The sequence below is a fragment of the Poecilia formosa genome, unplaced genomic scaffold, assembly GCF_000485575.1.
Source record: "Poecilia formosa unplaced genomic scaffold, Poecilia_formosa-5.1.2 Scaffold185, whole genome shotgun sequence".
NCBI lineage: Eukaryota > Metazoa > Chordata > Actinopteri > Cyprinodontiformes > Poeciliidae > Poecilia > Poecilia formosa.
The window spans coordinates 141719-157495 of record NW_006800124.1 but is presented as its reverse complement, the minus strand read 5'-3'; the positions used below and the strand labels follow the sequence as shown (position 1 = coordinate 157495).

Here is a 15777-nt window from a genome sequence, read left to right as displayed (position 1 = left end):
AACAAGCACATGCTAGCAGCAGGCACTACGGAGAAATGTTTTCAAACTCATACCCCCTCATCATGGGAACCACACAAAGAAGTTCATATGGCGCTGCTTTAAGTTGAGGCTGGCAGTACAGATCGATAGCCGCCGCTGGATTCAGCATGAACGAATCCATGGTTCGGTGTTGGAGACGCATGACTGCGTCCTTAATAGCAGATTTATTAAGGACACAGTCCTCTGCTGCGTCCTTGTGGAAACCGAGAGCGGCGGAGATATCAGCAGCTTATAGTCCGGTGAGGCTTATATATGTATTTTTCCAGTTTTTTTAAGAAAACTTTGTAGGTGCATCTTATAGTGAGGTGCGCTCTATAGTCCAGAAAATACGGTATACAGGTGAAGTCAGACGCTTACACACACCACGTAAAAGACATGAACCTTTATTTCTCACTGTCTAATATTGTTAACGTAGGCAACATTTCTCTTGTTTTATGTCAATTAAACTTACCACAATTATTTATATTTTAAAGAAGGAGTGTTGGAGATTTATTTAATAATGCCTTCAAAATCAGACGTTTCCTTAGTATTTAATCGCTTTGCCTTTGAACTGTACCAGCAAACTATTCTCACAATAGTTTGCTGGAGTTGTGGCCCATTCCTCCTAACAGAACTGGAGTAAATGAGGTTTAATAAATCAGGTTTGATTTAATAAATCAGGTTGATGCGCCGCTTCGTTGACTCACACCTTTACAGATCTGAGGTCATGGCTTTGTGATGGCCACACCAAAACATTGACTTTGTTATTCAAAGTTCTCTTCCTGATAACTTGGCTGATGTTTTTTTGACTTTCCAATCATGTCAAACTCAAAAGTGTCAGTTAACCTATCAGAGGCTTCCAAAGCTGTGACATCATCATCTGGGCTTTCCCTCATTGTTTAAAGCAGTGGTTTCCAAACATTTTCTTCTACGCCCCCCCCTATTGATTACAAATGGCTGTCTGATTGAAACGACGCGTGTGACGGGGGGGCAAAATGAATGTACTAGCTGAAAATAGACACCAACATTGGTAGCCTACAAGGTACTTGTTAAGCTTAAGGTTCTGTACTGATATTAGCTAGTCATCTTTTAGCTAACATTACCTGCATCCAACAGCTTTACTCAACTCAGTCGGTTAGTTTGGAGGGAAAAACTGTGAAAAGTTCTTTGCGTTTTGCTGGTTTGCTGCCGTGATTCTAACACAAACCTGCGTAGCCAGTGGCGCAACTACACATTATTCAGGTGGATGCGAAAACATAAATCGCATCCACCTGAATTATGGGGCATAATGGGGGCGTGCCCCACAGTTTGGGAACCTCTGGTTTAAAGAGACAGTAGCCAATCTTTAAGTAAACTTTTTATGTTGAAGACATTCATAAACAAATCTCTGACATATTCTTTGACATATTCTTTCGCTCCATACGGTCGAATTTAGCAAATGGAAATACTCTTGGTAATTCTAACTGAGCTCAAACAAGAGACGTCTGCTCTGATTTAACTTCAGACCTTGAGAGAAACAAGTGTATTCAGTGTATGTAAACTTCTGGTTTCAACTGTATATATGTGGAGTTTGCTGCTTTTTGGCAACAATGATGAATATGAGGAAAGCACCTAAGTCCCACTGTCACATATGGTGGAGGATGATGAGCTGAAGTGCGTGTATGCATGTGTGTGTGTGATAGGTTCTTTAAAACTTTAAAACAGCGTACAGACACTCAGTCACTATCGGGTCTTTTAACAGAGCAACGTTCCAAATCAACACAGAAATGGTTTCACCAGAAACAAACTCAATCTCCTTCTTCTCCATCTCAGTGTCCAGAGGAGTGAGCTGAAAGCCCAGGGCTCTGGCTCATCCACAGAGAACCTGCATTTATTTGCACCATACTGTATCCTTTGATCTTGCATCAACTTTTTTACATTTTGCGGTGTGAAATTATTCTACCTGCTGTTGTATAAGATATAGTTAAATTGAATTTATCTTATGCCTTTCTACACATCCTTTCCAACGACGTCCCTGAAGGCAACACAAAGTCTTTCTGTAAACCACAAAACACAAGGTTTTTGGTGCTGTGCCCTTTTCACCTCAGGACAAGGTTAACATGAACCTGAGTTTTATTTAGTTTATTCTCTTCCAGTCCTTCCTTTTAAAAATATTGTTTAACAACTGGTTTGAGGTCATTGCTGAAGGTAGCAACATAAAAAAAAACACACAACCTTTAAACTTAGTTTTCCAAAACTGTACTTCATATAGACGATGAATAACGTTTCAGTATTGGAGGTATTGGACCATGACATTCTCACAATATGGCAAATGTGTGTATAACACCAATTTTATGTCATTTACACAAAATATTTTAAACAGACATGTACCACAGAAAGAAAAAAAATCATTTTTGCTTGTTCAAAAATGCAAACATTTCTAAAAGAACGAATCAGAATGGCCAAGATTTCCCTTAAATGTTCTCCTAATCCTTGTGAAAGCTTTCTCAGAAGAGCTGAAGCTGCTGTATTTGCAAAGTTTAGATCAACATTTAATAGACTGAAAACAGGTTATCACTCCAGTTACTACGTGTGAACGCAAATACTTCTGCCAATAATAACATTTCTAGAAGCATTGGTTGAAGAAATGTTAATACATCAATAAAACAAATCAACTCAAATAATGCTATTTCTCTGGGAGACCCGTCTGTTGACATGATGAAGATGACTGAGAAGAGTCCATTCTACGGCATTTTACCAAACAATACAGCAACAAATTTCAGCATTACTGACACCTCATACTGAACTTCCTCTAAGTGCTAGCTACACGCTTACAATTAAAAACAATTTGGTTCAAGGACACTTACTTCTGCCTCAGTCCATAGAGTGCATGTAAATATGGTATCTAAAACTTAAGTCAAACCTTCTGAGTTTCACATAGCAGACCCCGTTTTGCCAAAATAACCTTAATTGTTTGGTTTTGTGATTGAAAAAGGCTGTTATGTTTTTCAATTTTATAAATGTCAAACATATCCACTCACTCATCTAGTTTGGTTGCTTTGTCCTTTGACAGTCATTTTCTTTTCGATTGCTCAGTAGATATAGTAACAAAAAAAAGTTTTTGTTTGTTTTTAGATGCATTCGACTTTGACAGATGCTTTTTATTATCAGCTGAAAAAATGCTTCAAGTTAATTCAACTGTATCTCACTCAATCACCAGAGTCTATGCTCTTATCTGTCACCACTCTATTACTAAGTCCCTTTCTTTGTGGAACTTTACATGAAGCCTTGCTTTATGCAGATTAAAAAAAATATTAAAGGAATCAATTTATATTTTAAAACAGTTTGATGAGGTTTTGGTTCAATGGAGTGTCAAGGCGTCGCCCTCTTACCTGCAGCTGTAGCGGGCTGAGTCCAGAGGCCGCCGCGGCTGCCATTGTTGATGGAATGAACTGCATTGGGTAATTCTCACCTGGTGAACAACCAGAGACAACTCGTGTTAACAGAGAGAGGTGGGGGCAGAGTTCAGCACAAGAACAAACCTGCTCTTTACCTTCAGACCCGTCTCGTTCTCTCCGTCTCGCTGCTTTGTCTCCTTCCCCCCACTCATGTTTTTATACATAAACACAAAGGGTCAGAACGCTTTATTCAGAGGTTAATAAGACTCACTGTCTGCACACATAAGTGCTCGAGACCGGGCTGAGCGGCGCTCGCTCAATGGGATGCACTCACCAGCTCATAAGCGAGTGCCATGTACAAACCCCTACTGTTTGTCTTTAAAAGGCTTTTCATGTCCAGGTCTTTGTTGAAAACAGATCGAAGCAAAAAATAAAGGAAAAAAAAAACCCCAGAGTGCACAATGATGGCTTTTTAACGCCTTTCTTTGAGTTGTTTTACTTTTTCTTTCTATTTGCAGCCTTGCGTCCGACTATACGCAGACTGTACCGACATGAACCGTGGAGGCTCGCCGCTAACCTGTGTCGGGCGAGCACCTGGAGGAATGTATGGGAGAGAGGAATGCGAAGGACCAGGAAGACGCAAAGAAAGCAGGTGGCGCGTGGGATCCTGCAAAAACAAGACTGCAAATTACGCGTGACTTTGCGCGAGGGTGTGGCCGAAGACGTGCTGTGGAGGCAGAGCCGGGGAGAAAGATGTGCTGCGACACGCTACGCTGTGTGCGTTCCTTCACAGAGTCGTTCTCACGTTTAGGTGGTCAGCGTGCAACACGGACAAAAACTGGAACAGCTGCAAAAGTGTTCTCTGAACATCTTCACATTTTGTCACAATCCACCGCAAACTTAGACGTGATTTGGTCGGGTTTTCTCTCATACACAAAAGCAAAGCAAATAAGTAATTGTGAAGCGGAAGGAAACTGATATGTAGTTGTCAACCTCTTTCAAAAATAAGTGTCTGAAAAGTGTGGTATTATCTACATGCGACTTTCCTGAACTAATTTTGTGTGGAACCGTCTGCATCCATCTATTAGCGTATGTCTGTGTTGGCGTTGCACATCTAGCGACTGAAATTTCTGCCTGGTTTTCTTCACAGATTAGCTCAAAATTGCCAAATCCAGATTCTCGTCTGGTAATGGCAAGGCATACATCTTCTGTCTATCCCTCCGTCTGTCCGTCCGCCTATCTGTCTAGATGGTTAGCTACCGGACTAGGTACTCATCTATATATCCATCCATCTATCTAATAAGACTGACGTTAGACAGAAACACATGGCTACTTATCACCGGCTCATCACCATAACCCACGCCGCTAAAGGCCTGTTTGAGGGCAAATCTTCTGAAACTTCGGCCTGTTTTCTCACTAATCGTTGTTGCAGAGTGCCAACATTGAAACGGCCATATCTCCCTCATTTTTAAAAAATATTTCTGTGTTTGACATCATTAAAAAGTTCAGAATCCACATTTTCAGAATCCGTAAATAACTCAAGACACCCACAGATGAGACTTGTTCCTCATTTTTCCATGGCCAGTTACAAATGTGCAATAGGTGGATGCAGTGTGTGTGTGCGTGCGTGCGTGCGTGCGTGCGTGCGTGTGTGTGTGTGAAATCCCATGTTGCAGATGTGCAGGGCGACTGACATGCTTTGCAGTTGCCACGGAAAGAGATGTTCCAGTCCGCTCTGTGTCCAAACGCATTGATCCTGAAGTGAACAAGCGGAGCTTGTAAATCTCTCCGCTCATTTCCAGAACATTCCTTACCTGACACACCTCATTTCTGTCAACTGGAATCTGTGTGTGTGTGTGTGTGTGTGTGTGTGTGTGTGTGTGTGTGTGTGTGTTGGAGGGTGAGGGGGTAAAGGAGAGGAGGTGCACATAAATATACCTGGCTTGTAGGACATGCCGGGCGGGAAGAGGAAGCCTTGTTGTGCGGCGGCGGCGGCGGCAGCCAGAGAGCGCTGGTCGTGTGGGAACAGGGGGATCATCAGAGGAGGCATGTGACCCTGGACCTGAGGGGGAGTCGGACCAAGAGGGAGAGGCTGAGGCCAAGCCAGGAAAAAAGGAACTGAAGACACGTTTACGAGCGCATCCGACGACGCTGAGAGTACGTGATAAAGGCTATTTATCACAAACAGTTTGATACCCAGTAGCTTTTTAAATGTGGCGTTCCCCCAGGGCTCTGTTTGGGCCCCTGTCTTTTGTTGCTAAACACATACGCCTTGGACAGACGACAGATAAATACAATAAAATGTCCCGTTCTTCACACTGTCAGATTTATTTAAGAGTAAAAGTGAAATTACAAACTGGTTAAAAAAATTGCTCCATCCAACTGAACTTTAAGACGATTAAATGCCTGATAACCACATCAGGGTCTCAAATTCTGACTTTAAGAAATGTAGGTTGTTTAACAGTATTATGGAAATATTTCTGAACTAAGAAGGCTGGTGTTGAACAGGAGGTTGTGATCGTCAAAGAAGCAATTGTAATGCAGTTTTCATATGCATCAACAAAAAACATCCTCGATAAACTTCAGTTGGTTCAAAACTCTGGAGTAAAACATCAAACTGGAACCAGCAGAAGGTCTCACCGCCTTGGTCAAACTTTTTGTTCTGTCACTGAATTGTCAGGATCAAAACCTCAAACTCCAGCCACAGAACGTTACTCACACAGATCAAGACATAAACGTCTGTGGACTAACCCTCCTCTGTCTTTATGTACTCCACCTCAGATGCCTGAAGACATTTTTAATAAAACAAGATTTTCCTGAATAACTTTTTTTCATTCTACTAATTGTCATTTCATTTAGGCTTTAGCTCTATCTTTGTGAACCACTTAATGATTAATTACTTAATTTTATTAGTGAAAGCTTTTAAGAGTCCTACATATATCAGACTAAATAAAGACTTCACTACATTTTGTACCTAATAAATATTTTCAATGCAGGCTTTGTACCTGGAATTAATTAGCTTTACATGTCTGTTTTGGTGCTTCTAGTTTTGGAGAAAGTCTTATGCATGAAAACAAAAAAATAGAAAGAAAGGAAAAGCTACACTGCAGGGGAAGAAAAGTTAAAATACAAAACAAACAATTAAAGGCATCAAGATGGGAAATGAATATATATATATAAAAAGAGCCTTACAAAAAATAAAGAATATCAATCAAAGGTACGTTGTGTAAAAATGCTCGAGACTTAAAACGCTGAATGAAGACTTCAGGAAACCAAGAAATAAATGAAGACGTACGTTCTTGAGGGACGAGTGTAAAAGTGTGGAACAAAATGCCTGAACAACGACGGAGAGCGTGAAGAAGCTGCCTTTCATGTCGGCTTGAAAGACTTTTAAAAACTGCTTGTTTGCCTGAGTTACGGCGCTGACGGCTCCGACTGAAGGCAGCGTATCAAAGATGACCCTGCGGGAGTCTATTAGGCTGCCTGCATTAAACCAACAGGCTGTACTTTCCCCTCCATCTCTTGCCCTTTATCTCATCTCTTTTCATTAATTTTTGTCTGACTTGTAAAAATAAAAAAAGAAGAAGAAAAAAACGTCCGCCTTTCGTGCCTCTTCACACTTGTTCTTTTCACTTCATCTCATTTGTGAGTTTTTCACCTGAAAGACGAGGATGTTCAACAACAACCTAAAGGCCTAAAGTAATAAAATGTTAACTAAGAATGCCTTAGATATGAGCTGAGGAGGAGTTTTACAATATATATATATAGGTTTAAAATAACATTTAAAAATGCAAACTAAATGCTATTACATATGGAAAATCGGTTTTTATACTACTTTTACAGTCGTCACACTAATGATGAGCTAATATTTTCCTGCTTTTGGCTGCTGTTGGGGAAACTTGTTAACTTGTTTACTGTAAATTTCATGTTTATCAGCAGGTGTTACTTTCAAATAGTTAAAATAATATGACACACTTAAATACCGACACACTTAAATACAACAAAATTCAGTTTGTTACTCCTGTATGGTTAAAATCTACAGCCATGATAACACTGGTATGAGGCAAGCTAATTACAAATGATGCTACTAGTAGCATCATTTGTAATTGATGCTGTCAATTACAAATTTGTGGCATCACTTTGTATCATTTACATATTTAGAGTAGTAAATGGTATTATTCTATCATTTACATAGTTACATAGTGTAGCTTAGGAATGGTAAAACATCTGGTGTTGACATCTTGGTATGGGGGGTCCAAATGAAAATCTGCCTCAGGCCCCAAAAAATCTTGTTCCGGCCATACAGGTTTTTTTTGTTTTGTTTTGTTTTTTGTTGTCGTCACATTTTATTTTTGTGTTTTTGCTTTTGTGTTTTTGCTGTTAAAACCACAACATGGTTTAATACCTTTAAAAAAGTATTTCCCCCTCTATTCGTCCCTTTTACTAGAATTCATTGATGACTCCAAGCCCCTCCCCCGAGGCCCCGCTGACCCACCGGTGCCCCTCATAATGAGCTGTCGGAGCTCAACCGATCCGCTGCGTTGGTTAAACAGGACGACTTCCCCTCTGGGGCGCTCAGTGTGCAGCAGGGAGATTTAAACAGCATGACTAAACAGAGACGCTCTGCTCTGAGCCTCTGAAGAGCCAGAATTATCATCTGATTAATAATTAGATCAACAGAAAAGTAATTGGACTTTAAATTAATAATGCAAACATTTATATATCTATAAATGTATACATACATGTCCTTTTGATCTGCGAGCTAACCGAATACTCCATGTTTATAGACGATCAGTTTGTTGACACTACTGCAAAAGTATGAATCTTTTCTCGTGGCAGAATAAAAATGTTGAAATAAATACAGCCTGAAAGTATATTTATTCCTATGAGGGAATTTTTTCTCTCATAATGAAAACTGCTCTGTTCTCGTCAGGTTCCTCTGTGGCTCATTATATTGACCCAATGGGAAGTTTACAGATAGACTCAGTCAATGTCTTGGTGTTCCAAAACACACCCACAGCATCACACATCCCCTGCCTTGCTGCAGAGTGAGGTTGAGACACATCATCTGATCAAAATCCACATTTCAGTTAGAATGGAAGTGAAATATAAGCAGAATGTTTCTCTGCAATAGTATTGATGAATATTGAAAAAAAAAAACCTAATGTTGACTATGAATTATAAATTCTTCTCTTTTTGCCCCACCAATGAAGATAAATATCTGGCTGTTCGTTCAATTATTGGTCAAATATTTCTCACTGATATAATAATCAGCCTGACTAATACCAGACGTATCTGACCAAATGATGCAATTGCACTTTGATGTTGCCTTGACCACTGTGATTCATTAAATGTGAGTTTTGAAGGTTTATTTTTAATGTTCTTTAACTTCCAACTCACTGTGTGCAGCAGACGGTCAGCATTTAATAATGTCCTAAAAACAACTGATCATATTTAAATCACCTTTTTGCAAATTTTACTTTAATGTACTCAGTGCCTTTTTTATACAATATATAAGAAAGACATTAAAAGATGGAAACAATCCATTTGATTCCCTTTGTAAATAAAAAAATAAACATTTTATTGCCTAAGATGCAGCAACACGTCATTCCTTTAGTGAATTTGAACTGGGGAATATAAAAAAATGCAAACATAAAACATACTGACAGACAAAGGAGAGGACCTTGGATCCCAGGTCCTCTCCGCGGGCCACGTGTGGCCAATCAGGAGAAAACAGCAATGCGTGTTGACGTCACAGAATTACAGAGTTTAATCTGTAAACTCTGTAAGACAACGCATAAAATTACAACAGAAACTGCAGAACAACGGAGACATACATTCATTTACCTAACAGACTTGGAAAAAGAAGGAAAAAAAGAAAAGCAAAGACGTGCAAAGACGTCTTTGGAGAGTTGCAAGAGCAAATCTGATTTGTTACTCTATGTGGAAAGTTTTATAGTAAAAGACGTATTCTTATCTTTAATTTATTCAAATAAGGCGTATCTTTGCTCATCCAACCAGGAGCTATCTCTGACCCTCTATCTGAAGCCAGAAACTCCTGCCGTGTTTACGGCCTTTCACAGATGAGTGTGAAAAGCTGGAACTTCTCCTGTATTGTTTTCCACACAGACAAAAGGCAGTTCAAACGATCCTAGCAAACCATCTGCTGTAACTACAGGTAACATAAAGGTCAATAGGCCAGAATACATTACTAATTTCAAAACCACAATTAGGGTATTTGAATCAAGACATGTTAAATTTTAAAACTAGCTTATTTTAAATTTATTTTCTTAACAATGTTAAATACAAACTGCTTGTATATTTTGTACAGTTTGGATAAATTACTGCTCTGAATATGTTTTTTTTTTAGCAAACTGCCTTTTTTTTGGTTTGCATACTCCAGTTAATGATTAATCGATTAGTAAATTAGTTGATAATTATTTCAATAACTGATTTCCCACAATTAACCTGATTAATCACAGTTAATTGGATTAATCACAAATAATCCAATTAGTCGTAAATTATCAGGTTAATTGATTAATTGGATTATTCACGATTAATCCAGGTAATCTTTTCTGCGCTACAGGAGACCAGTTTTGATCATGGATTCAAGCTCATTTCACTCCACAGAGCAGACCCTGTCATCCTTATTACACCCAAACATTATCTGTTTTTCCTCTATTTTAATTACAAATGGAAAATCGTATACTTAAGCAAAGTCTGTCTGTTCCATGTTTGCTGCTGCTTGTCTTAATAAGCTGCAGTTACAGATTTTTAACGTGACTTCACGTGTTTATCGTCTGACTGGCTCTTCGGACCAAGTCGTTTACATCACCCTGAAGAAGATCGATATCGATTGAGGCACCAAGCAAACACACTGGTGGCTGATGGGGCATTTCTACACACACATATGTACAAACGCTCCCATAAAGATAAGAAGCCTGATGTCTTGTGACACGCCGAGGCGAGAAGGAAAAACGAGTCCAAATGGCTAAAAACAACCCCCCCCAAAAAAAAGAAGAAGAAGAAGAAGAGGAAAGGAAGTGTGTGTGTGTGCGTGTGTGTGCGTGTGTGTGTGTATTGTGTGGTGAGTGGGTTTTTTTGGAGTAGGACAAAATGCTCCCATTCATTGTGCTCCTCTGGGAACACTGGGACTGACTGGGGCAGCTTCTCCAACGCAAACACACAAAGATCTCCTTTTACTGAGGGGAGGGGCGGGGTGGGGGGCGCTACTGGATGAATGGTTGGGGGGGGAGAGTGGGGGCAGCGGTGGGCCCCCCTCTGCTTAGCCCCTAAGAAAACACAGAGTCCCCTTCCTCTAACTGCCCACCAGACGCACACCGACATACACACCTAGGCAGCATGGAGCATGTGTCCACACTCAGAATTAATGGGGCTGTTGTTGGAAGGCACCGGGGCCGGGGGGGTGGAGAGGGCGACCAGTGTGTATGGGCTAAGTCTTTATGTCGACGTGAAGAAAAATACGGTGTTGTCTGGCAGGTACCGACTGTGACATCTGACCTGGTCCATCGCTCAGACGGAGGCCAGGCTACGTAAACCTGCAAAGAAATCATCGCCAACGCAAACAAAAGACGTGACTGACAGGCGACCCTGTGGGGGCAGGAGGGAGATGACAGCATGGGATTTTACAGGTTAAACGTATGCGGGTGGGCGATATAAACTCAAAGGTTTGATCAGGATATTTTGTGGTACGTTTGTGACAATGACAAAAGTAACAATGACAACTGTTTGCTACATCTTTTTTTAGGTAACTGTATTCATGTCGCAGCAATTATGGGTCCCTCTAAACGCTTACTGCTCTTGATAGCATTAATATGCTCTTGATAACCTGTAATATGTTTCTTTAGGACACCAGTCATGTAAAGAAGTGTGATTTGTTTCACCAAGATGCATGTGGTAACTGTATTTTCTAGTTCTTTTTTCTAGTTTCTAGTTTATTGGCATTTTTTCATGCATTTTTTGAACAAAATCTGGAAAAAATAGCAAAACTATCAATCCTGACAATAAAGACAGTCTTGGGGTGATTTAAACTTTATTAATGGGTATTTATTGGGATGACAAATCAAAATTCTTATCATGATAAGTAGTTTATAGTGGTAAACGACACAATAGACGCCCACTGATAGTTAAAAGCTGTTAAAGTTCTACTTTCTACAGAAGTTTTGCTTTTTATAGGATGTATTTCTGATCCCAGTGAGCTTTGGACTGCCCTGTTTACTCTAGGCTTGGTTTGGTCAAGGTACATTAAATAAAAAAAATATTTTTCTCCAGCTGTATGAAGCTCCCCTTCACCTGCTGCTGCGCACTGCCAGTCAGCTGCCCGAAAGAAGGCTCGTGCATCAACAAGGAAGATGAATTTCACTGCTTCAAAGTATTTCAGACACTTCAGATTTGTGGATTTTTAAAAACACCAGTTTTATGTTATCAGTACGCATTTTTAATTTACTGCACAATACTCTGATGTTTAATTTTGTTGTTCAACTCTACAAAAAAACTACTGTAGAAGCAGCACTTTCTTAAAAGAAGAGCTTCAATATCTAGTGAAGTTAGTGAAAAGTGGGTGAAATCTCAGAGGTTTAGGAGGCTAACAGCTAGTCATACAAACCCAGGTCCTGAACCTTTTTAGCCAGTTCAAACTGAAAATGTCTCTAACTTTATATTAACAGGCATTCACCATCTGCTCCTTCATAAGAGACCATTGTTAAGTTTGAGCTCTTTTCCTAGCCAAATATCCATTTTATTAAGGTAAAGTTAGGTTTGTTTTGGCTATCAGCTATGCTGGTCCCTCCCCGTCCACCAGGATATTTCCCAAAGCACTTCAAGACCTGTAAACGGCCACAAACAGCAGCTTACTCCAGTATTGATGAACTTTTAACAGAGTCAAGAGGCAGCAGCTCCAGTAGACTGGCACAGATCAGTCTACAGCACCAACCAAGCTAACTATAGCTTAGCAACATAGACGGCGTTTTGCTAAGAAAACAGTAATGAACATTCACATCTCGTGCAAGGATAGACAGTGGATATACATCTACAGATGAGCCTGGAGGATTTTCAGTGTTAGTTGTTTTAAGTTTTTAAAATTTGGCAAAGCTAGCTAGCATTTGGAAGGCTAACTAAGAATGTACTGGGTTTTCTACAAACTTGTGCCGATGAGACATTTTTTTACAAGAGGCTAGTGAACTGTAACTGCGAATAACGTCAGAGACTCACTCCAAAACAATTCCAACTATTTCTTAAAACTTCTGTTACTTCTGTAAAGAGAACAAAATTACATTCTAGAAAACTAGTGATAAATTTAACGTTTTTTCCGTAGTAATTTTGCTCAAGTATGCAAATTTAGATTAAAAAAAACTATAAATAAACTTTACATATCACAAAGAAAAAGTACATTCTACAGCAGCTTAAAGACAAAGTAAGCTAAGGGTTTCAGATTTAGTTCATTCCCTGAGACAAACACTGATTAGACTGAGTTCTGCTTCACTGTCTGTCTGCAAATGACTTTGAGCTTCTTTGGTGTTTTGACTTGTTTTCCCAGATCCAAACTAACATGTTACAACACTAAGGGAGGCCAGGAAGGTGTTCTGCAAGGTAAAATTATAGTTTGTGTCAAAGTTATTTGGTGACATGGAAGAAAAGGAAAACAACTGAAAGTCTACTGCTGAAGAACTGAATAAATACAAAAGCTAAAGCTCCACATTGGTTTCAGTTGCATTATGGATTGATTCGGGCTACGTGAATTAAGGAGATAGTGGTCAAAAATATGCTCAAATCTGATATAATATTTATTATATTTGGATGTTATGTACTACATTTTTTAGTAAAAACATCTTATTTCCACTGATTAAAGAGACAAACTCTTAGGAAACAAAAGACAATCTGACCTCTGATACCTTTGGGTGAACTTCCTGGTATTCACTGAAGTTCCATAACCAAACTTTCCTACTCTAGCTAATGAGTAAATTAACAAAAAAAGACTTTAAATCATTAATTGTCAAAGTGTCCCCAAGACAGGCACAGCTTCACAGGTCAGTGGGGAATCCCCCCCGAGCAAATGTACGACGGGGTATAAGGGCCTTGTAGACAGAAGAGTACATTTTTGCCAAAAAAAAAAAAAACTCAGAAATTTTGAGATTAATCTCAGAAATTTTCTAGAAAACACTTTGAATTTTCAGAATTTTAAAAGTGTAAAATTTTAACTTTTGGAAACTTTTTTGAGTTTTAGGAGTCAAAGTTTTCTGACTCGAAACTCAGAAATGTCCATGTTCTTTTCTAGAAAATTTATGAGATTAATCTCAAAATTCCAGATTTTTTTTCAAGCAAATTTTTGACTTTTTAAACTCAGAAATTATCATACTAAATTCTGAGATTAAAACTTCCTGACTTTTTTCCAGCAATGTTTTACACTTTTAAAACTCAGAAATGTTCCCGCTTTATTCTAGAAAATTATTTTTGGGGGGCAAAAAATGTACTCCTTTTTCTACCTGCAATGCCCCTGATAACCCGTCATACAACTGCCACTTATTAGTCCTACCAAAAAAGGAAAGTTTGTTCTGTGTTTTACACTGTTGTAAGAATTTTTTTTTCATCTTGCTCTAAGTTTAATAAGCATCTGCATATAAAAGTTTTATTCCGTGATTACAGCGGGTGAACTCGGTTGCCAATGTGAGCCTTACAGTTGCTCAGGATGGAACCTTGTGCTGACTTAGAAATTGCCTCCTCATCTAACAGCCTCTCAGCTCCTCAAGAGTTCTTGTGCGTGTTTGTGAGGGAGTGGATTGCTGTGCTTGTGTTTGTCTGCTGCCCTGACGGCAGAAGAGCTATTGGCTCCAATTCAGACAGTAAAAACGGCTGAATTACAGAGGGCGATACGCTATCAGGACTAATAAAATAGCCAATCATTTAGTCGTTGTAGACTGCTGTTTAGAGTTTAGCACACAGAATATCACTCATTTTGATCAATCGCAACATCAACAGCCAAACAGAAGGGGTTGGAATATTAAAAAAAAAAAAAAAACAAGACACGAGACGAAAAATAAAAACAGGAGACGAGAAACCCAAAGTCGGAAAAGACGGAGGAGGGCGGGTGAAGGAGGAGACAGAGGAGTTATAAATGAAGAACAGAGAGGAGGAGGAGGAGTGCGGCTTTGCAGTCATTAATTAGCCCGTTAGCTAGGGCCCGGGCGGTGCGGTTAGGGCCTGCGTCTTTGTGGGCCTGAAGGAAATGGGCCACATATGAGAGCCATTATAGGAACTGACTTAACAAAGACACATGCCTGTCAGCCACCAGGCTGGGTTGGGCCACTCAGCTCATACGGCACACACAAAGGGCCCCGCCACCGCTACCAGCGTGTGTGTGTGTGTGTGTGGGTGTGCGTGTGTGTGTGTGTGTGTGTGTGTGCGTACGTTGTTTGTGCCAGAGCAAGGCATGAACTGTCCACATGTGCGTGATTACGCGTTAACGCCAATTGTCTCTTCTTGGCGTAGCGCTGAAAACAAATACGCACATGATTTCCTTTGGTTTGGCTGTTCTGACTTACTTCCATCTTTCAGCTCATCAAACTAATTTTAACTCCAGACAGAAGATAACGTGAGTAAACGCGAAGGTGCACCTGACCTAAGTGTTAGAAACTGACAGCTGAACACTCTTCAGGCTGCAGAGAAGAATTTGTAGTTTCATCGATAACGGCAAAACGTCAAGGTCACCAGCAAACTACCACCGCCATGTTTCACTGTTCTGACTGATATTTTCTTGATTGACAAGAATCATGAGTCAGCAGGATATTTAGACAAAAGTCTTGAGTGATCATCAACATGTGAGAGGAGCCTTTGTGATTTTGGTCATCAGACCTTCACGCCTTGGAACGCCGTTTCGCTCCATCTCTTTGTGTCGAGTCGACAGTGCTAGCTGCATTTATTTTACAAATTGGCGCAAAACTTTGGTATTTATTCCTCTAATGTCAACCCCCCCCTGCCCCCCAACACACACACACAATTTCACAACTGCGGTGCTTTTCATAGCATGGCTGATTCGCCCCAAACCAGGAGGTGGAAATATTTTCTCTCCTTTTTCTTTTTGTTTATGACATTTTAAAAGTTTGCTCAAAATTTGCATCACAATTCAATATAAACATAGCTAATGACGCAATTAGTCGTCTTTCTTAGATCTCTTTGGCTCGGGCTCCGATATGTTGTATGTTTAGCCTACTTCGTGTTGTCGGACGAGTCCTGGGTAATTATTTTTTACTTCCAGCCTAGATGTGGCTGATTGGACTAAACCAAAAGACTTAGACCAACTAAAGTTAATTTATATTTTGCCAAAGAAGGTCATTACTATTTTAAAACCGGTTTTAAAATAGTAATG

The 15777-nt window shown here is 39.8% G+C and overlaps 1 protein-coding gene across 4 annotated transcripts in view; it reads right to left on the bottom strand.

Annotated features, from left to right (window-relative positions):
* LOC103147570 (transcription factor SOX-6-like) overlaps positions 1 to 15777 on the bottom strand; it is a 147157-nt gene that overhangs the window by 34584 nt on the left and 96796 nt on the right. For all 4 annotated transcript variants that reach the window (XM_007565974.2, XM_016678556.1, XM_007565975.2 and 1 more), the window contains 2 exons: positions 5334 to 5457; positions 3390 to 3469 (listed from right to left, as the gene is read on the bottom strand). In XM_007565974.2, the coding sequence (XP_007566036.1) occupies positions 3390 to 3469; positions 5334 to 5457 (204 nt within the window). The remainder of the gene's footprint in view (positions 1 to 3389; positions 3470 to 5333; positions 5458 to 15777) is intronic.